At 33.6% G+C, this 23,286-nt stretch overlaps 1 protein-coding gene across 1 annotated transcript; it reads left to right on the forward strand.

Moving 5' to 3' along the window:
• Nucleotides 1–724: 724 nt before the first annotated feature.
• Nucleotides 725–21,880, forward strand: LOC132747675 (protein TFG-like; the record flags this gene model as incomplete). The annotated part of the gene is given in 10 exon segments (XM_060737119.1): nt 725–808; nt 1,650–1,808; nt 2,477–2,644; nt 3,490–3,579; nt 4,704–4,817; nt 12,683–12,781; nt 13,845–13,934; nt 16,674–16,981; nt 19,591–19,802; nt 20,870–21,880. Coding segments are annotated over 9 exon segments (1,319 nt in total), but the record flags the coding sequence as incomplete, so codon positions are not given.
• Between the last annotated feature and the right edge of the window lie 1,406 nt (nt 21,881–23,286).

Here is a 23,286-nt window from a genome sequence, read left to right on the forward strand (position 1 = left end):
CTTTTGCAAATTCTAAAATCTCCCTCTTTTGGAAGAAAAATCTCCGACTTGATCATCGAAAAAAGTTCACATGCATCATTAACAGCTTCTATGTATTCACTTACTTGTTAACACAATTTTTCATAGAGCAGCTACATTATGTACAGATTCTTCATTAAGACTAAGCAATTGAGGAGGAACATTATGCATGAATCATTATGTATTGCCCTTCAACTAAGGTCACAAAAAAGAATATCAATGAATGACAAAGCAATATTAAGGTTGCCCCTTCGGTGACATGACACAATGAACATAACAATACGATAGATAAAGAGTACTAATGAATGCAGCGTGTACAGAAGAAAATACATCTATACGACTTACTTGAAAACTACAGCTGCTTATGTAAGCTTAAAATGAGATTACGCTTTAAATTAATGCAATTATTGAAATAAAGATTATTACATAATATAGTCTGCTATAATAATAACAAGGAAAATAAATATTAAATTGATGGATGTATTGTAACCTTTCTATATCAATTCATAACCTAATATTTTATGTTAAGGGAAGTGATGGCCTTTGTCAGTCTGTCAACCAAATGATTGTAGGTTAGATCTCGGTATAACCATATTCCATCATATAACACATGATAAATGCATTTCAAGCTTTCGTTTTATTTAAATACCAGTAAGCAAAAAAAACAACGTGTTTTTAGTAATTTTGTATATTTCTGTATTTTCAGATAATGATTTAATTACAATATTTGACAGCTCAGACTTGAACTTTGCCATACAGTGTAGTAGAATTTTAAAAATTACCTTATTTGGTAAGTATTGCAGGCTTATAGAGAGATTTCTCTTTCTATTACCTCCACTGGTATATGAATGTTCACTTAAGATTCTATTTATAACAAAAAATTAAAAGCACTCAATTGGAGAGTCTGGACTGAATAAAAACGAAAATATAGACCCGGAAAATCAAATACAAAGATGAATGCCGGAACACTATATCATATGTATGATATGTATTATTGAAATGTCTTTCAATGGTCAATTCACACTGAATCCCATAAGCTTTGGTGACAGCGCTGACTAGCAGTTCATTGCAAAAGTGAAGGACAAATTAATTTAATTAGGTAAAAAAAGTAAAACCGAAGAAAACTATAAAAATCGCTGACTGACTCTCTCTGCGTTAATTCCAAAGTGCTTATGCTAAAGACAGAGAGAAGAAAATAAACAACCAACCACACCAATAATATAACTTTATAAAGAGTCAAGCCAACTATACATGTCTAGATAAATATTAAATAGTTAGCATAGTCAAATACAAGTATGATCGGAATATCATTTCTTTATTTTCTCCTTTAGAATAGGTACATGTAACTAAAACTTGTACAAATTTGTCTTATTTTTCCAGTTTTTTTTTTCTTTAATAAATTTTACATGCAAGAATGTCTATTGCTGTACATGTATAATGGCAGAAATCATCAAAATTGTTATAGTAAAAACTTGAGTCAATAATGGCTGTTGACATGGGAATTGTAAGGCTAGATAAAGTAATGTATGCAATGATTTATGGCTCTCAGTTGAAGATTTAATATTTCAGATGACACAGTATCATGTTTTGTTTTGTTTTTAATTGACATTTCAATTTCTTCTATATAACAGTAAATGGTAAACCGGAGCCATTACAAACAGATGAGGTGAAGATGATAAAATCTGAGTTAAAACATATACGAGAACGATGTAATCAGTTGCTAGACAAGCTTGATGACAGACAGCCGTATGAAGGTCCTAGTTCAACAGTAGATAGTAGCTCATTTAAAGGTATTGTTTTTTAATTTATTGGAGTGTCCATGGCTGAGTGGTTAAGGTTTTTTTTATTTCAAACCACTTGCCCCTCACCGCTATGGGTTCGAATCTCGACAGGGACTGTGGATTCTTTTATGTGAGGAAGTATCCAGCTAGGTTACGGAATGTCGGTGGTTCTACTCAGGTGCCTGTTCTTGCCCGAAATAATGTACGGAAGGCCACCTTATGGTCTTCCTCCACTTGTAAAGCTGTAATGTCGCCATATGACCTATACAGTGTCAGTGTGATGTAAATCCCAATCAAACAAAATTTAGATTTTGAAAGTCTCCTTTATAAAATTATCATAATTGGTGCCTTGGAATTACTTTTTATTTTGTTATTTTGAATGTTGAGGGATGGAACTGTCTTTGTGGCCAGCTATACTAGTTATTTAGATATAGATATGTTTCGTGTGTTTCCTTCTATTACATTATATAAAAATCTCATTTATCATTTAACCTAAGTAATTTTTATATTTTCACTTAATGATCTCCCTTTACTTGGACTTGTTAGTTTACAAAGATTTTGTCAGTTTACAAAGATTTTGTTGCCTTACAAAGATTTTGTTGGTTTACAAAGATTTTGTTAGTTTACAGTTTACAGTGATTTTCTTAGTTTACAAAGATTTTACATTCCTGTTTCAGTTGTTCCCCCAAAAATAACAGACAGTCCACAAAGAGTGTCACCAAGACCCAGTGCAGTGCCGCCAACTAGTCAAGCTGGTAGTAAAGAGTTTGATCCTTTATCAAGTCAGAGATCAGCTGAAGACCAACAAAACAAAGTCATGTCATCTTTTGGAATTCCCAATGATGGTATGTCAGCCTTTTTCGTCTGTTGATGCAACAGCTTGTAAAATTTTTCACTCTTCAAAAATGCTTAAATTTGGCAATCAATGGCTAAAGATATAGAACCCTGGCTTCCAGTCACGGCTGGCCTGTCTCTGTTACTTTGTGGCATAGTGGTCTTAAAAAGCCTGTATCTTTCCCCTTTGGAGCTGAGGCTTGCTTCCAATGTTTGACGTATAAAATTACACCCCCGACTTATTCTGTTTACATAAGGTAACTAAGTGTGTTCCAATAAATGGTGTCTATGCATCTATTTACACTCCAGGCAGTGAGGTGGCGTCCTCCCATTCAGTGTTTCTTTAAGTCTGTAAACACCACGATTTTGTAAAATCATCATTCCTGTTCCAGCCCCATATGACCCCATATGACCTATTCTGTGTTGTTAAGCCATAAAACCAAACAAGCAGACAATATAACTTGTAGTTAAAGCAGTGTAATGGTTTATTGAATTTAAAACAAATATGAATCCTTGCATTAGTCGAGTTTTTGATGTTTTTTTTTAATTCAAGCATTTCAATTTTAAAACTGAGCATTTTAACAAATAAAAAAGTCTTTTTAACATCCATCCTTGGTGTGTTGCAGCTGTTTATTAATTAGAGCCTAAACTGGTTTTAAAGCTGCCTGCCTCCAGATGAGCCAAAATATCTCAAGAAAATATCAGCCTTGAGAAAAATGTAATAAGATTTTAAGAAAAATAAAAATATTCACAATTCAAGAAATGATTTACACGCAATTATTGACTGATTTTGCAGTGTTTTTCACCATATGGTGAGTTAAATTGTAGAAATAGAATTGTATGTGAAATATTTCAGAACGACCTGGCACCCCGGACAGCATTTCAAGTATTGGTTCATCTTCAAGTAGACAACAACAGCAAGGGCCAGGTGCTCCAGTACAACAAGGTTTGACTTCTTACTCTTGTTTGGTTGATTTTGTATTTTTCTCAGACTGGAGGATTGTTTATGTACATGGATTCTTTTGTGATTTAATGAGTAAAAGATACTGGATTTGACTCTCTCTTGTTTCCTTGAAAGATTTGAATGTTTTCCTTCAGAGATATTAAATTATTTCTTGTGTAGTTTCTTTTTAGATAGCGTACCCTGTAAGTTATATTGGAAATTTATTGCAGAGTTGCCTCCCTTCCATTAGATTATTTTTAAAGTCTCTTGTAATTCTGTTTTAAACAACTTTTATTTTGTAAAATTATGTAATTGAATTCTTTTATGTTGTTATGTATGGATGAGACTTAAATAAAGAATATATATATACTATACATTGCAGATTCGAGGTTCTACTCTGAATCGACCTTGAATTTTAAAAACCATGGGGTAGTGTCAGAGAAATAATAGCTATGATATAAATAGAAAAGAAAAAAGTAAAAAAAAGCAATATTTGACTGAAATTGTATGGTTTTGTTATTTATTTCCAGAAATTAAAATCCTCACCAATTGTTCATACTAAGCACCAACGTTTGTTATTACTGTTTTAGTGACAGTAATGTCAAAAGTATGGATTTTGTTATAGCGGCCCATAGATTCATATGATCAAATGAATACCTTTGATTTCAGTTTCTTTGTATATATTTAGAAGTGGATTTCAGTCATACAATAGCTGTTCTAATATTCATGATTTTTTTTTTATTAATTTCGTACATTATTAATTTCTATATATAAATGTTAAAAAATGATTATAATCCTGAACTGACCAACAACGGGGTCGCGTGTTTAATAATTATAGTGTTTGGTTGAGTAGTGGAGATCGTGAGTACTTACTACTATCAAACATTATTAGTTGTGGTATTTAATGTACTTACCCTCCATAATGGACCAACTCACTTTAAAGTATTTGCTTTCTTTTAAAGAAATATTGACATTTCTTTGTCAATATATGTTATTAGAAAAAAATATTGCAATATATATGACTAAGTGTTAAATCATTGTGCTCTTATTATGTTGTCCTTTAACTGTATTTTTTTTGTTAAAAATTTTGAATATTTACCATTTACCATTTTTTAATGTATTGAAAGGTGGACAAGCACCACCATATCCTACTGCTCAGGCTCCAGGAAGTGCGCAGAAGGTGCCTCCATGGCAACAGCAACAGCCTGGTACACCAACAGCATATCACCAAGGACCTCAAGGTCAGTGTTCTATGTATAGTTCAGTTACCATAGTAACCAAAGAAACATGATATTGAAGTAGGAGGGGTTATGGTATTTTAACCTCAGGTATTATACAGGACTGTGTTTCATAGAAAGTCCTAAGTATATCCTACGTCCTAGGACATAAGACTAACTTTAGGACTATCTTAAGACTGTTTCAATAAACATTATTATCTTAAGTTAAAGACATTTAACTGTAATTAAATTTGTTCTCCTAAGATAAGCAGTATAATACCAATAGTATGTCTCAACACTTATATGTTTATCATCACTGTTTGCTGCTTTGCATGTAATTCTTATAACTGATAGGAGTCCTTATATAGACATTCTTGATGAGTGCAAAATGTCTGAGATTTTTTTATTTTTAATGCTGCTTTATGACTTAGACTTTCTTTGAAATGAAACCATGATGATTTAATCATATCTTTAAATTTCATGTTAATGAATAAATGTATATAATTTATCCAACTGATTTCTTTATAATGTTTGTTATTATATACATGCATAGAAATTTTATTCAACTTCACAATTTGTGGAAAAAAATTACAGAGGAGTTATGCTATTCACTCAAGTGTTGACATTACACTCAGTTTACTTACTGAGTGCAATTTCATTTTTCATGATATCTACTTAATATCTATTTTAAAAATTCACTTGAAACTTCACACACATGCTTCTACTCTTTCGGATTGTTGTTGTAAGTTTTTTTGTTAAAACCCAAAACTCTTGCATGATTCTTTACTTAATTTTACAATTTTTGAAAGGAGTTTTGAGTGCAAATTCTATCTAGAACTATAGAAGTCAAAGTTAAAGAATATGTATCATAGCAATGGTATGCTCAATAACAAGATGTCATTAATCAGTCAAGATATATAGTTGTGTTTACATTTTTTTGGTGGGGGGCAATTTTTCTGTCCATAGAACTGAGTGAAAGGGTAAACATTTTTATAAAGATATTATTTACATGATATTAGAAATTCACTATAAAATTGCTGATGCTTTATACAAAAGCATCTAGACTGGCTGAGATTCATATAACCATAGGTTCACTTTGAGAATTATATTAAGATTAAGAATGCGTGTTCAAGGGTTGTCCGGAAAATTCATATATTACTTCATTTTTTACTCTAAAACATTACATACGTTTTACAAAGTTTGGCAACAAAAAAAACAACATATCTACATAAGTTATTGGCACTTTGTAAATGTTATTGTTATCATGTTTATTTAATAAGAGATAATGTAGCAAATATATATTTTAGCAGAATATTAAATCATCATATTGATATGAGTGCTTATTATATTTAGTTTATAGCCTTGTCTGCCAACTTTCCGGACAGCCCTCTTATTATAAGTTATAAGTAGCTGATAGGATTAGCATACAGAGGGAATATTACATGAATATGTTATTCTGCTGGTTTGTATTGCTTAAGTTGATTGTGTACAGTTGTATTCTAACAAGCCCATAGTGAAAATTGGAATAAAACTATGCAATCAACGAGAGCTATACAATCATTCAAAATAACACACTCATGTCATTTTCCTTTTATTGTATACCTTTAATAAAATGCATAACACGAATTTGAATAAAACAAAATTAATTATATTATATCTTATCCTTTTGATAGACTTATCACCTAGTTATTATTATTACCTAGTGTATATTAAATAGGGTACATTTCATTAGAACGCTATGAATACAACTTGAGCTTGTAGTGTGATTGTGAATACAACTGAGCTTGTAGTGTGATTGTGAATACAACTGAGCTTGTAGTGTGTTTGTGAATACAACTTGAGCTTGTAGTGTGATTGTGAATACAAGTTGAGCTTGTAGTGTGATTGTGAATACAACTTGAGCTTGTAGTGTGATTGTGAATACAAGTTGAGCTTGTAGTGTGATTGTGAATACAACTTGAATTTGTAGTGTGATTGTGAATACAACTGAGCTTGTAGTGTGTTTGTGAATACAACTTGAGCTTGTAGTATGATTGTGAATACAACTTGAATTTGTAGTGTGATTGTGAATACAACTTGAGCTTGTAGTATGATTGTGAATACAACTTGAATTTGTAGTGTGATTGTGAATACAACTTGAGCTTGTAGTGTGATTGTGAATACAACTTGAGCTTGTAGTGTGATTGTGAATACAAGTTGAGCTTGTAGTGTGATTGTGAATACAAGTTGAGCTTGTAGTGTGATTGTGAATACAACTTGAATTTGTAGTGTGATTGTGAATACCACTGAGCTTGTAGTGTGATAAAGAATAAACTGAGCTTGTAGTGTGTTTGTGAATACAACTTGAGCTTGTAGTGTGATTGTGAATACAACTTGAGCTTGTAGTGTGATTGTGAATACAACTTGAGCTTGTAGTATGATTGTGAATACAACTTGAATTTGTAGTGTGATTGTGAATACCACTGAGCTTGTAGTGTGATAAAGAATACAACTGAGCTTGTAGAGTGATTTGTGAATACAAGTTGAGCTTGTAGTGTGATTGTGAATACCACTGAGCTTGCAGTGTGATTGTGAATACAACTTGAATTTGTAGTGTGATTGTGAATACAACTTGAGCTTGTAGTGTGATTGTGAATACAACTTGAATTTGTAGTGTGATTGTGAATACAACTTGAGCTTGTAGTGTGATTGTGAATACAACTTGAGCTTGTAGTGTGATTGTGAATACAACTTGAGCTTGTAGTATGATTGTGAATACAACTTGAATTTGTAGTGTGATTGTGAATACCACTGAGCTTGTAGTGTGATTGTGAATACCACTGAGCTTGTAGTGTGATAAAGAATACAACTGAGCTTTGTAGAGTGATTGTGAATACAAGTTGAGCTTGTAGTGTGATTGTGAATACAAGTTGAGCTTGTAGTGTGATTGTGAATACCACTGAGCTTGCAGTGTGATAAAGAATACAACTGAGCTTTGTAGAGTGATTGTGAATACAACTTGAGCTTGTTGTGTGATTATGAATACAACTTGAGCTTGTTGTGTGATTATTAATACAACTTGAGCTTGTTATGTGATTGTGAATACAACTTGAGCTTGTTGTGTGATTGTGAATACAAGTTGAGCTTATTGTGTAATTGTGAATACAGCTTGATCTTGTTGTGTGATTATGAATACAACTTGAGCTTATTGTGTAATTGTGAATACAACTTGAGCTTGTTATGTGATTGTGAATACAACTTGAGCTTGTAGTGTGATTGTAAATACAACTTTGTGTGATCAAAAGAGTTATAACATTATCATAACTTATGCTGTTCGTTTTGTTTTGTCACAAACTTTATGAAAATTTAGTTAAAATGACACTGTGGAAAAGAAAAAAATATCCCGACACATTCTACAATTCTTATGTCACGGACTTTTCTGATATTATAGACAAGGTGAATTTATAGAACTTTTTTGGCAATTGGTTTGAACCATGTATTCATGTTGTATTTTAAGTATAATAATTATAACAAGAATGTCGAAATGTTGCTACATTTTTATGCCCCCGCCATGTAATGGCCGGGGCATATAGTGTTACCCTGTTCCGTCCTTCCATCCTTCTGTCCTTCTGTCATTCCGTCATCATCAGTTTCCGTTCATTATCTTAAGAACGGTACAACACATTCAACTCAAATTTGACATATGGATATTTCATGAGAAAATACAGGTCAAGTTCGAATTTGGTCATGGTTCAATGATTTTTGGCAGAGTTATGCCCCTTTTACTTTGAAAATAATATGAAATTTCAGTTTTCGTTCATTATCTCCCCAACGGTACAACACATTCAACTCAAACTTGACATATGGATATGTCATGAGAAAATACAGGTCAAGTTTGAATTTGGTCATGGTTTGATGATTTTTGGCAGAGTTGTGCCCCTTTTACTTTGAAAATAATATGAAATTTTCAGTTTCCGTTCATTATCTCCCCAACGGTACAACACATTCAACTCAAACTTGACATATGGATATGTCATGAGAAAATACAGGTCAAGCTTGAATTTGGTCATGGTTCGATGATTTTTGACAGAGTTATGCCCCTTTTACTTTGAAAATGATACGAAATTTTCAGTTTCCGTTCATTATCTCCTCAACTCAAACTTAATATATGCATATGTCAAAGGAATGCGCAGATCAAGTTCAAATTTGGGAATTGGTTCAATGATTTTTGGCAGAGTTATGCCCCTTTCACTTTGCAAATAATATGAAATTTTCAGTTTCTGTTCATTATCTACCCAATGAAACAACACATTCAACTCAAATTTGACATATGGATATGTTTTTGGAATGCCCAGGCCAAGTTCGAATTTGGTAATGGTTCAATGATTTTTGGCAGAGTAATGCCCCTTTCACTTTGAAAATAATATGAAATTTACAGTTTCTGTTCATTATCTACCCAACAGTGTTACATATTCAACTTAAATTTGACATATGGATATGTCAAAGGAATGGGCAGGTCAAGTTGGAATTTGGTCATGGTTTGATGATTTTTTGGCAGAGTTATGTCCCTTTCACTTTGAAAAAAATATAGATACATCTAAGGAATAAGCAGTTTAAGTTTGAATTTGGTCGTGGTTCAATGATTTTAGACAAACTTATCTTTCCTGAATGTTGGGAAAAATTTTGAACTTTCAGTTTCAGCACTCATACTTTTAGCCATTATTTTGACTACAAATATGCAATATGCTATTTTTAAAAGGTTAAGACTGAATAATTTCAGTGCCTTGAACATTGTATGAAAATGGTTTGTGTTAACATTGAAAAGTTTTAAGGGCTTTGAACTTAAAATGAAAAAAATAATTAATGCACCATCTGAAATTTTGGCTGCATGCGGGGGCATCCGTGGCATGATGACACATTTCTAGTTCTATAGTGTGGTTCAGGTATTGCATGTTAAGTAATTGTATATATTTTAATTACTGTATAGATGGCAATAAGTAATGATTTTAGTCACTCAGTATTTAGCTAATCTTCTGATCGGGTGGTCTGTATTTGTTTTCTTTTTTGATTTCAAGAACTGGCTTCATGTATATATAGAACAGCAAATGTGATCATTTAGAAATATTGGGGGGACCTATAGAGGATATTGCAGGAGTGTAGGTTTAATACTGAATTTATTCAACAAGCTCAATTGTTACAATTAAAATAACTTGTATATAGAAATTTGTAGCAACATTTTGATTTTCTACTTTAGTAATTTGTATTATATATACAAACATAGTGTTAAAGTGGGGCTAATGTTAGCGTTACACTATAGGCGTGCCAATTTGAAATACTTGAATATACTAATATTCTATTTATCACATATTCAAAAGAACTGTTTACAATTAAAAGATTCATTTTTGACCTGTCCAGTGATTTTTCTCATTAATTGGGAAGAGGCCTTAGCCATTTGATTTTGGGAAAAATTATCGCAAAAATTGCTAATTTGGGAAGTAAAAAAGCAGGTTTAAATTCAGATTTTTGGGAAAATTGCATGATTTTAAAGAAAATTTAAATTGGGAAGAGGCCTTTTAGCGGAGTCTGTTATATAAGCAGAAAAATTACTGCCGTCTATATATTTAACGCTATGTTTATATAATATTCTAAATGATGTCACATCAAAGTGTTATTACACCAGTGTAATATCGTTTTTATTAAACGGCTTTATTTCACTCCTACACTATGTTTTTTTGTGATAAATTACTTATATGTAAATTTTTTAATTATATGTACATGTATAATAATTGAACAGGAAGATATTTTGTATTATACATGTATATGATGCAATTTTAAGAAGTTGCTGTTAATGCTATCGACTCAGAATTTCAGCTGGGTCATACATTAATTAAAAGATTCATTCCATGTCAAAGTGTATGAAAAAATATTAATGATTGACATAAGTGACTTTAGGAGCTTTTAATTTTCTTTCTTTGAATATTTATGTCTGTTGGTCCTGTTATCACACTGCCTGTTGACTGACAAAACAGTGGAATGTTGAAGCGTTAATTTCCTATGGCCATATCACATTGTTCTACTTGATTACAAGTATCAACTTGATTTATGTTTAGCTTATTGTCCCCCGCCTTTTCGAAGAAAAAAGGGGGATATAGTAATAGGCTCCGTCCGTCTGTCCATCCGTCTGTCCGCACTCACAGGAGAGTAATTATGTGGCTAGAGGGACAATAGGTTCTCTTTGATGTCATTCATTCCGTAATGCTTTTGTGTGGCTATTTTCTTTTGCGTGGCTAAAAAGAACAATAGAGAGAACAATAGAGTAGCCACATAATTACTATCCTGTGAGAACGTCCGTCCGTCCGTCCGTCACACTTTCGTGTCCGGTCCATAACTTTGTCATTTACTGAAGGAATCTGAAAAAACTTGGCACAAATGTTTGTTATAATAAGACGATGTGTCATGTGCAAAAACCAGACCCCTACCTCCAGGGTCAAGGTCGCACTTGCGCATTCAAGGTCAACATTGTCTATTTGATGGTATACGTTGTGTCCGGTCCATAACTTTCTTATCCTTGAAGGGATTTTGTAAATACTTGCCACAATTGTCAAGGTCAAAGGTTAACAGAGTCTGTTATATGGTTTATTTTGTGTCCCGTCTTATAACTTCTTCATAGATCAAGGGATTTTGAATATACTTGGCACAAATAGTCACAATGATAAGATGATATGTCATGCATAACACATGTGTCCCTACCTCCAAGGTCAAGGTCACACATAGAGGTCAAACATTTACATACTCTGTAATAGGGTATATTTTGTGTCCAGTCCATAACCTGGAATTTTAAAAATACTTTGCACAAATAATCACAATAATAAGATGATATGTCAGGCGCAAAACATGGGTCCCTACCTCAAAGGTCACACTTAGAGGTCAAAGATTGACATAGTCTGTTATAGGGTATATTTTGTGTCCGATCTATAACTTCTACATAGTTCAAGGGATTTTGAAAATACTTGACACAAATAGTAATATTAATTAGATGATATGTCATGCACAACACCTGCACCCCTACCTCCAAGGTCAAAGTCACCATTTGAGGTCAAAGGTTAACATGATAGAATTTTACATTCCGTGTTTCATTTTACTAGTATTTCTTTAATAATTTCATTGTTGCATTTGTAGATCTAGCATTGATCATAATTTTGGAATGAAAGTCCTGACATCCATACCTCAATCTTTTGAAATAGCACAATTTTATGCTTCATATAAAACTTCCCCGAGGCGGGGGACGTTGGTAACTCTGTTACAAATTCTTGTTAAATGTAAATCAGTTGTGTTTGTTTAGTTCATATTTACATATACACCTTATTACATTTATTTACACCCTTCTTTACCCTACCTTCTTTCTCCATTTTCTTTTCCTACCTTCTATTTTCCTATATATCTCAGTTTCTCTTTATTACACAAAATGTACACTATCTTTACACCATTGAAACATTATTAAATAATATTACCCATTACATGTCAAAATCAGCGGTCCCCCATGGCCGGATGATAATTGTCGCGTATATTAAATCTGTTGCCCAATTACCTGTGTGTTCAAATCCAAGCAAGGATTTTGAATTTGTTAAGTGAGGAAGCTATTTACATGTAAGAAGTTTTTTGAAGGTAAGTGGGTCTACTGCAAAATAAAAAACAAGATCATCAAGGAATGGCGGCATTCATGAATGCAAGCTGCCAACTTTTGCGATATTCTATCCGTGTGGCATGCAACCATATTAAAATATTCAGATAGGTACATGTATAGCTGTTGTCTGCATAGCTTACTTAACACTGCTAACGCTTTTCTAACTAACGTTTACATGTGACGAAATATTTAACCAAGGTTTTTTTTTTCTACCATCTGTTGCTAGAATTCAGTCCGGCACTCGTGATGTACCAGAATTTCCCATCATACATCAGTCAGGGTCAGAACACATGGGCAGGGAAAGAAGGACCACATGAATTTAGCAGTATATATTTATATATATAATTATATTTCCAGACTAGGCTACACAATTATACTTCTAACATTTTTATTATTACCGGACATTTAATAATAACATTTCACTATATGCAGTTAGGGGTTATTAAGGCATGAAGAGAAAATAAACTGTTGATTGCTTAAGAATTTTAATGAACTCCTTGTAAAGAGACAGAAAATTCAGAAAAGTGAGAAAAAAAACCTTGATTCAATCAAAGAGATCAAAAATAAGTCTCAAAGACAAGCAATGAGCAGTAAGAGCTTAGGTTAATAAAAAGTTGCTCCTGTAACCAAGTGGCAGAGGTTGCTGCCTTTAATTAGTTCCTCCTTCACATCAATTGGTGAAAATATAGTGTTGCCGAGTGGTTAATGTGCCAGACTTGTAATCTAGGGATTGCTAGGTGCATGGGTTCATTAACCCCATCAGAGCAAGGCGTTGTTTCTGTGAGCAAGAAACTTTACGCTATTGCTTAGTACTGGTTGGTTCTAGGAATGGATTTGAGAGTGTTTCAATAAGCTTACTGCTTCCAAGACAATGAAACTAAAATAAATTAGTATAAATTAAATGTTGAGAGAAGCTTGCATTGAACGCAGAATCATTGCATGTGAGTTTGCCATCCAGCTTAAAGTTGGTGGTTCTTTTCATTTGCCTTGGTCATGATGTAAACTAGGTGTTAGAAAACCTGAAAAAACAATTATTTGCATTACTCATTCAATTATGTGAATTGAAACCATTGATAAGAGGCAACATTTTTTATGGAATAAAATCCTCAACTTGTGGATACATATTTATTATTAAAATAAAAACATGCACAGAACTTTTAAAATAATTTAGTGAAAACCAGTAATTTATGGAAATGCAAAATCGCTCGACAAGCAATCTGTGTTTCTGTGTTTCTAATAATATTTTCTTAGCATGAAAAAGACATAAATTTCAAAGCGTGTATAAAAATGATTTATTTATCATTCACTGAGAGTTCTATATACACGTATTGCTAATTTTTTTTTTTTTTACTGCCACATTCATGATGTTTTTTCTCTTTCTCGCCTAGGTTATCAGAGGTCCCTTATGCAATCTCACACATTCACAGGGCACGAACACGATCAGCACTCGTCTAGAACAAACACTCCAATATCTTCAAGTATGTCACTACCTTTTTCCTCCTCCTTTCTCCTTTGCTCCGCCCCTTCCTGTCACTTTTTGGAATTCTTTAGATAATTATCAAGTACATTAAGATCGTGTTCATGTACTAATTTTATGAAAGCACTAGTAGCCATATACGAGGGTTGATCAATATATTCGTGGACACACTCCATAAATTGTTTTATTGGGGAAGGAAAGTTAATATAATTATATTTGACATTTATTTAATCTTTTATCAATTTGATGTGTAAGATTCAGATAAATAATCCGTATATTTTATCCAAAATGACAGTTTTCAAAAAATACATGTTAAGCTGATCGCCGCAACTCATTCGCAACTTATGTTATGTCGGCGTTACATCTTCTATAAAAATGCAGCACCAACTTCTACACATCGTTCATGCCTGTGTACCCACTGACTGAAAACGTTCTTATTAAATGAAGTATCAAATGAACGCAACACAGACAATGCCATGGACTGTAAATCATGGAACCTGGTTAACTTGTGTCCCTTTAACTCTGCCTTCAATTTCATTCGCATAACGTTCTCAATGCAACAAGTTTCGATTGGTCTGCCGCATCTCTTATTATCCTGAAGTTCTACTCTACCCTCATGAAAGCGTTTGTGCCACTTTAAAAAAAATGAATAAGGCACTTTTTTTTGTTCAAGATACACTTTCCAAGTTTTCCTTAGTCTGCTGTGGCATCATACCATGATTTACACAGACATAAATTACTGCTCCAACAACGTCGTGCTCCTCTCTGGTGACACACCCCTGTCTCCATTAACATATCCAACAAACAAAAGAAATCGTAGCGGTGCTATTTTTTTAAAATGTTCTATAAACGATATCAAAGAACGTTGCTTTCATTTTCATATTTTAAAGAACCGCGCCAAAATAAAACCAATTTTTAAGTATTTTAAAATGGTAAATATAACTTTTAAGCTGCGGGGTTCGTACGGCATAGGGTTGCTATGGTGATACATATAATCAATAAAATGAGAACTTTTTTTAAAATCACAATATATTTGTAATAGGATTAAATTCTTCTCCTCAATAGCGAAAATTCTTTATAATATCTTGATTAATTATTAAGTTATTAATAGTGTCCATGAATATATTGATCAACCCTCGTATAAGCATCCTTATGTACTGCAAAATCATTATAATCTCCGTGGGTAACTAATGTTAATGGTTTTCGTGACTGGGTCAATCCACGAATTTTAAGATCATGTCTGCTGTAAGATTATTTTGCATCACATTAATTACATTTTACCTTATGGAAATATAAACAGTCCACGAGTTTAAGAACCCATGAAAATGTTCTTTGTAACAAAACCATGCAATTTCATGCCAATGAAATTAAGTGACTTCACAGTATAGTCTGTATGTTACAGCAGCATGCCTCCAAATTCATGTTAATTTTCGTGAAAATTTTGAAAATGTATTTAAAAGTAAAATATTGTTTGTTTGTTTGTTTGCTTTGGGTTTTATGTCACACTGACACAGTATAGGTCATTCGGCGACATTCCAGCTTTACAGGTGGAGGAAGACCTCAGGTGCCCTTCCGTGCATTATTTCAGGCACGAACGGGCACCTGAGTAGAACCACCGACGTTCCGTAAGCTAGCTGGAAAGCTTCCTCACATGAAAGAATCTAAAGTCCCTGTTGTGATTTGAACCCACAGCGGTGAGGGGCAAGTGGTTTGAAGTCAACGACCTTAACCACCCGGCCATGGACGCCCGAAAAAAAAAAATATTGTGAGGTGAACAAATAAAGTAATTTACATATTGCAATCGGCACATGCAGTCCAAGAAAATTACCAAAAAGTTGTCAACATATGCAAAAAAAGCCTTTACTGTGTTAGTTACACAGTAGAAATATGGTAATTAAATACTGCAAAATCAGTCTTAAACGGCACATGTAAAATATAACTTTGATCTTGAATGTTTTTACCTTTCTTGAAATTTTCGTATATTTTTCTCAATATATTGATTTTCTTGAAATAGTTTGGCTCATCTGGAGGCGTGCAGCTTTAATAGTTTATTTTCTCGCTTTTGGTAATATTCAAAGTTGTATCTGAGAACACCTTTAGTATTCTAGATAGTATCAGTAAAATCTTGGGCATTGTATACATGTATATATACATACATTCATATGAATGAAAACTTTATTTCATATCCTGTGATAAAATTTATATTTGAAGATTTGCAGTTGGTCTTGAGAGAAGCTATGAATCTCATTTTGGCACCGACTGGTGGCAGTTCATAGTTCTATTTATATTTTCATTTTGTGAAAGTTTATCTTTACAGGTAAATGGTTGACGGTCCTTCAGAAAAAAACATTTTTTTTCTTGATAACTATTTTATAATGCAATCACAGCAGTTGTATTTCAGGCAACATATACCGGCAATATTAGTTACAACAATTTTGTGGTGTTGTCCAGAATTTTTTCCATTCACTATTTGTCTTCCATTTCTATCTCTCAAAGATATTTTGCTATTTTAGCAAGATCAATCTTTGCGAAATTTACATTTCGGACTAAGTGGCAGAATAAAATAAACATGAATTTTTTTCTTTCAGTTCCAGAAAATTTATTTGAAAGTGGATTGTTGGCAAACATTCGCAAAATATGTGAAATTTAATCCCTCGCAAAAACATCAGATTTTATGGTATAGCATTAAACTTACATTCTCAACGTGATATTAAGTTTCTTATCATTTAAACTGTTTCAGGTTATGCAGCTGGTTCCCAGCAGCAACATCCTCAACAACAACAGCATCCTGGCTACCCTTCCCAGAGTTCACAGCAAGGTGCGCCTCAGCCACCAACTACACAATATGGGCCAGGATACAGTCAAGCTGGTGCCCAGCCTGGAGTACAGCCTGGTGCCCAGCCAGGAGTTCAGCCTGGTGCCCAGCCAGGAGTACAGCCTGGTACCCAGCCCGGACAACAGCAAGGTGGGTACCAGCAGCAAGGGTATGGAATGATGGTGCCTCCTCAGCAGCAACAGCAACAGCCAATGCCCTCTCAGCAACCTCTGGTAATTATTTATATTTTGCTGAACTGACATTATGCTCATTTTTATACGCCCGTTTGAAAAACGGGACGTATTATGGGAACACCCCTGGCGGGCGGGCGGCGTCCAATTTTGTCCGGAGCATATCTCCTACATGTATGGAGGGATTTTAATGAAACTTCATAGAAATGTTCACCACTATGAGGAGCAGTGTCGCGCACATGAACCAGGTCTCTAGGTCAAAGTCAAGGTCACACTTAGAGCTCATTGAAAAATGCTTGTCCGGAGCAAAACTTCCACATGTATAGAGGGATTTCAATATTACTTGGCACAAATGTTCATTATTGTGAGGCGGAGTGTCGCGCGCAAGATTCAGGTCCTTGCGGCCAAGGTCAAGGTCACACATAGAGGTCAAAGTTCAGATAAAAATATGAAGATGTGTATATGGACCATTTTAGTCATCATTTATTGAGGGATTGTAACACAAATGGTCATTATCAAGACTATGTCTGTGATACATATAATTTAGGTCAATATATTACAAGGTCAAGGTCACTAAAGATGATGAAATATCCAGATTTTGTCCGGAGCATATCTCCTACACGCATGGAGGGATTTTAATGAAATTTCATAGAAATGTTCACCATTATGAGAAGCCATGTCACGCACATGAACTAGGTCTCTAGGTCAAAGGTCAAGGTCACACTTAGAGCTCATTTGAAAAACGCTTGTCAGGAGCAAAACTTCCACATGCATTAGAGGGATTTCAATATAACTTGGCACAAATGTTCACCTTGTGAGGCGGAGTGTCGCGCACAAAATTCAGGTCCCTGCAGCCAAGGTCAAGGTCACACATAGAGGTCAAAGTTTAGATAAAAATATGAAGATGTGTATAGGGACGATTTAATCATCATTTATTGAGGGATTGTAACACAAATGGTCATTATCATGACTACGGCTGTGACACATGTACTTTAGGTCAATATATGCAAGGTCAAGGTCACTAAAGATGGTGAAATATCCAGATTTTGTCTGGAGCATATCTCCGACATGTATGGAAGAATTTTTATAATACTTTATGGAAATGTTCACCACCATGATATGTAATGCTCCATGCATGATCCAGGTCTCCAGGTCAAAGGTCAAGGTCACACTTAGAGCTCATTGAAAAACGCTTGTCCGGAGCAAAACTTCTATATTCATAGGGGGATTTCAATATAACTTGGCACAAATGTTCACCATTGTGTGGCGGAGTGTGGCACGCAAAATTCAGATCCCTGCGACCAAAGTCAAGGTTACACATAGAGGTCAAAGTTTAGATAAAAGTTTGAAGATGTGTATAGGGACCATTTAGTTATCATTTATTGATGGATTGTAGCACAAATGGTAACTATCATGACTACAGGTGTGACACATTTAATTTAGGTTAATATTTTCAAGGTTAAGGTCACTGGAGATGATTAAATATCCAGATGTTGTCCGGAGCATATTTTCTACATGCATGGAGGAAGTTTAATATTACTTTATAGAATTGTTCACCACCATGAGACGTAGTGCCCTGCACATGAACCAAGTCTCTAGGTCAAAGGTGAAGGTCACAGTTAGAGCTCATAGAAAAACGCTTGTCTGGAGCAAAACTTCTACATGCATAGAGGGATTTCAATATAATTTGGCACAAATGTTCATCATTGTGAGGCTGAGTGCCGTGCATAAAATTCAGGTCCCTGCGACCAAGGTCAAGGTCACACATCCTGTGCATATCTTCCCTACTGAATTGTTTTAAGGTTCATTTAACAACACAGTGCCAAGAATAAAAACTTGCTTGCTAGATAACACTTATCCATAATGCCCCCATCTCCATCTAAAGCTTTCGTAAACGGGCGTATTTTGTGACTATGGCACCCTTGTTGTATCATAGTTTCAGGACCTTTCTGTTGAAAATGTAAGTTCATTCGTATACATATACATCCACAGTTTGTTAACTGGAGTGCAGGTATTAGTTACCGGCTCTACAGAGCATACCCATTGATTGGCTCATTTTTTTCTGGGGTTTACTTATTGTGACGGCAGAGAAGGGGATAGCGATATTAACGTCATATTCAAATGCACGTTCATTGGTTACTTTTTTCTGGGTGTTCATAATGTGACAACAGGGAACATGTTTTTATTTTTATCTATGATACAAAAGAGAAAGAACATCAAAACACTTAGCCATCTGATTTATACTCTGGGGCTATGCCCCTTCATACAAATCAGATAGTCTCGTGTTTCGATGCTTTCTATTACTTAGCTCATCTGTTTAGAAGAAAAAGTTAAGATATTATTATTGATTGGTGCATTGTCATTGACGTGCAAAAAGTTCAATTTAGCCTTTTATAAAAACTTGGGAGTACTTGTTTATCATGACAAGATGTTTTTGGAGTTATGCCCCTTTTTAATTAAGAATTTTTGTCAAAATTGCCTTTTTTAAGTAAGGTGATTTTAAAACTATGAAAGGTATCAACATAAAAACTTGATATAATTGTTTATCTTAACAAAGCAGAATTTGGTAATTGATTGTCCTAGCCCTTAAAAGACATGTATATGTTACATATGAAAATATATTTCACTTATTTTTAATGGCCATTTTTCAGGGACCCCAAGGGCCTAGTCCACAACAACAGCAAGTTCCGCAGGCGGGCCCATATGGATACCAACAGCCAGGAGCCCAGCCAGGTGCCGGGGCTGCTGCACCAGTTCAAGGACCCCCGGGCCCAGGTAATCCATACGCAAGTCAGGGCCCTAGATACGCTGGTGGCTACCCTCGACCTGCTGGCAATTATCCACAAGGATATCAGTGAAAATAGTAAGTTTATTTCAAAGTTTCACTTTTACCAAATTTGATATTAAAACATTTTTCTTTTTATATTGTATCTTTTGATATAAATAACACTTTTTGAACTATTATTGTAAAGTTTTAATCAGTAAAGGTGCAAGAGAGTGAAAATAATAGCAGTTTTGTTGCTGCAGTTATTTTTACTTTAAAGGGCTTCAATTTACCATGAATTCATTTAATGACGTATACTAAAATTTGCAGTTTGGAGAATGTAAGGCCTAGATATCCTGAATCTATGAGGAACTTGTTTGAATGAAATTAAAAGATTTTAGAAAATTTATGTAAAGCAGTAAGTTCTTTACCACTGATTTATGTGTGGAATGGACCTCAATTGTTGAGTGTTATTGGGTTTTTGAACAACTTGCATTTCCCAGCTGGTTTCAATCACTCCTGGGTCTATAGATTATTTCATGTGAGGTAGCTATCAAGCGAGCTAACAGAAGGTCAGCAGTGTTACTATGATTACTATGGTACGCACTTATACCAAATAATAATACACGGAGGGGCTCCTGAGGTATCCCCTCACAAAAATAGCTCAATAGTCAAATATGTCCTTAGCAGTGTTGGTTCGACTTAATACCCGAACGAAAAACATTGTGCAGAGAAATTTTCAGAAATTTGTTGTAAACCTTTATATGATTGGTTTAGAATTCAGGAACACTTGTTACAGACTGTAAAGAATCGGAGGATACTGGTTCAAACTTGTGTATAAGTCAATAAAAACCATCAATAGATGAGAAGAGCATTGTTTTTCTTCAATGAGTATGGGATATATTATCCCATTGGGAAAATCATTCTAAAAAAATTCACTTGGCAGGGACGGCAAAATCTGATTTTGACTTGTCAGTTTTTATCTATCTGAAGCATTTCTTAACTCATCTATACAATAATTATATTGTGAATTCTGAAAATTTCAACTTGTCTGTACTGGCTGTGGGATAACCTGGGCAATACAGACAATTGATTTTGCAGCCCCTGACTTTTGGCGCCTCATATTGGTCAAAAAGATTATTTTCAGTTTTTATTTTTATTTTCAGAAATGCTTTCAAAACCTCAAATTTTTCTGACATTGTCAAAATGGATCAAAACGTGAGAGAAGACTTGTGCACTTTTATCAAATCTACAAGACATCTACTTACTTTTATATTATATTTATAAATCCTTAGCCTCTTTCTAAGCGGCATTAAAACTGTGGGCAAAGCAAAGTGACATCAAACCATGTCAAATATTCATAAATGTCATAAAGTGTCACAGTTCAGGAATGTCACAATTATTGATGTCACTAAATGTCACAGTTCATGAATATCACAATTATTGATGTCACAAAATATCACAGTCCATGAATGTCACAGATGTGATACCTTTTATTAGTGCTAGAATTTTGTGATTTGTGACTCAATGAAAGATCTGACAGAACCCTAGGGGAACTGTTGATAATGTAATGTTAGCGAAATATAATGTGCAAAAATAACTGTGACTATGAATTTTAACCATTTGTTTTGTGTATTTAAAAGGTGTATATGTATAGTGTAATCTATTTGTATAATTATGTATAAAAAAAATATTTTGTGTTCATATGATGATGTTGTTGAACTGAAAACTTGAAAAGTTGAGAAATTTGATGTTGCAAAGTAAATTTGTATTCTTAAATTGTTAATGAATTATTGACACACAGTTAAATCAAAATATACAAGTATCAATAATAATTTTTATTGTAATGTAAAAAATTGAATGAACATGTTTTGAAAGGGCGGGCCTCTTTTAGACTGAAGTCCAATGAATGGAATAAAGGCTTTACAGTTCATTTAGGAAGCAGATAATGATATCAATTTTAAGTGCATTGTTGTAGATTAATTAACGGTTCAAGTTCAAATGCACAGTAATATAATCACAAAAGCAGTTAGGCCTGAGTGAAATTACAAAGCATTTGAATGATAAACTGTGAATTTATTATGCCATAATGCAAGTAAAATTAATATTCATTGGATTTATTCTGATTTGACAATGGAACAGTCAATTAAAACTATAAGGGATATGGGTATCAATATTGGTATCAAAATACCAAAAAAAAAAATGAGCTCTTCCAACACCATAGAGCCTGGTCAGACTGCACGCATATACAAGCTGGCCTGCCGAGGTCACACTGCACAAAGGTACAGGTGCTAATCAGCTTCAGTTCTGGCAGGTTAAGGGTTAAATCATAGAAATCTAGGCCTGGGTGAAAATGACTAAAACCTTTATCTCCAGTATAGAGCCAGATACAAAACATTATCACTGTTATTTGGCATGGCACTCATTCTGGTAACAAAGCCGTAAGTTATTAGTGGATTTTAGCTTTTAAAGATCATAAGCAGTTTTATGAAATTGTTTACAAAGAAAGCTTGCCATTTTGTTTACTTTGTGTTCTTTTTGTAACATGTTTTCCAAAGAGATATAAAAAAAGTTTTTGAGATAAATATTATAACTCTTATTATTTGAATATTTAATTTTGATTGGCATATTTTCGGAATGATAGATAAAAATATTGTGAAGATGAACTTTTTATCATGTGAAGAAACTATTGAACCTGGCATCAGAGGGATGGTAGTTCTACCTGGATGTCATATTACATCTGAAATAATGCATAGGAAAGGCATCTGAACTGATGAAAAGGCATCTAGGGGTCCTTTTCCAAGGACTTGGCTGTTTGTAGTGTTTCAAAGATTATATGTTAAAAAATAATATTTCATGAATATCGATATACCAAAATTGAATGTATGTTTAATAGTTAAGTCGCAATTTGTTAAGGTAATTTTGTTGTTGTTGCAAAAATTTATACAGGTTTTAATATTTATATTATCATAGTATCACTTTGCCAGTTACATCTGTATGCCTTTTAATCTAGTAAAGCTTAAAACTAACTGTCCGAGCTTTACGCCCTCTATTTGACATAAAATTCATCAAAATATTGAAAATAGTAATTATGATTAAAATTACCTTAAATTTCTCCTCATTCTTTTATATTTTGAATACTTCATTATGAATTTTTTAACAGATGTGCTTTAATGTTATGAATGTTTACTTAGGAATAAGATATCAATTTTGAGTGCATTGTTTTAGAATAATGCCCGATTTGAGTTCAAATGCGTAGGAATATAATCACGAAAATGATTAATTACAAAGCATTTGAAGGATAATATGATGATATATGTATAATTATATTACAATGTAAGAACAAAAAATATCTAAATCTTTTTCCATTCCAACATGCTAATAAAAAAGAGAATTGATAAAAATATGGCTACAACTAAAACTACATTAGGCGTAGAAGTAATATTCCTGATGTCATTTGGTTTATCAACGTCATATTTGACAGCATATGGCGTTTAAGCATTCGTTTTTGTGCAAGTAATAATGCACTTGATGGGGGAATAGTTTGAATTGTGTTAGAATTGTAAGTTAGGAAGATAATATA

The sequence above is a fragment of the Ruditapes philippinarum genome, unplaced genomic scaffold (genome assembly GCF_026571515.1).
Source record: "Ruditapes philippinarum isolate M1 unplaced genomic scaffold, ASM2657151v2 ctg111_1_1_1_1, whole genome shotgun sequence".
Classification (NCBI taxonomy): domain Eukaryota; kingdom Metazoa; phylum Mollusca; class Bivalvia; order Venerida; family Veneridae; genus Ruditapes; species Ruditapes philippinarum.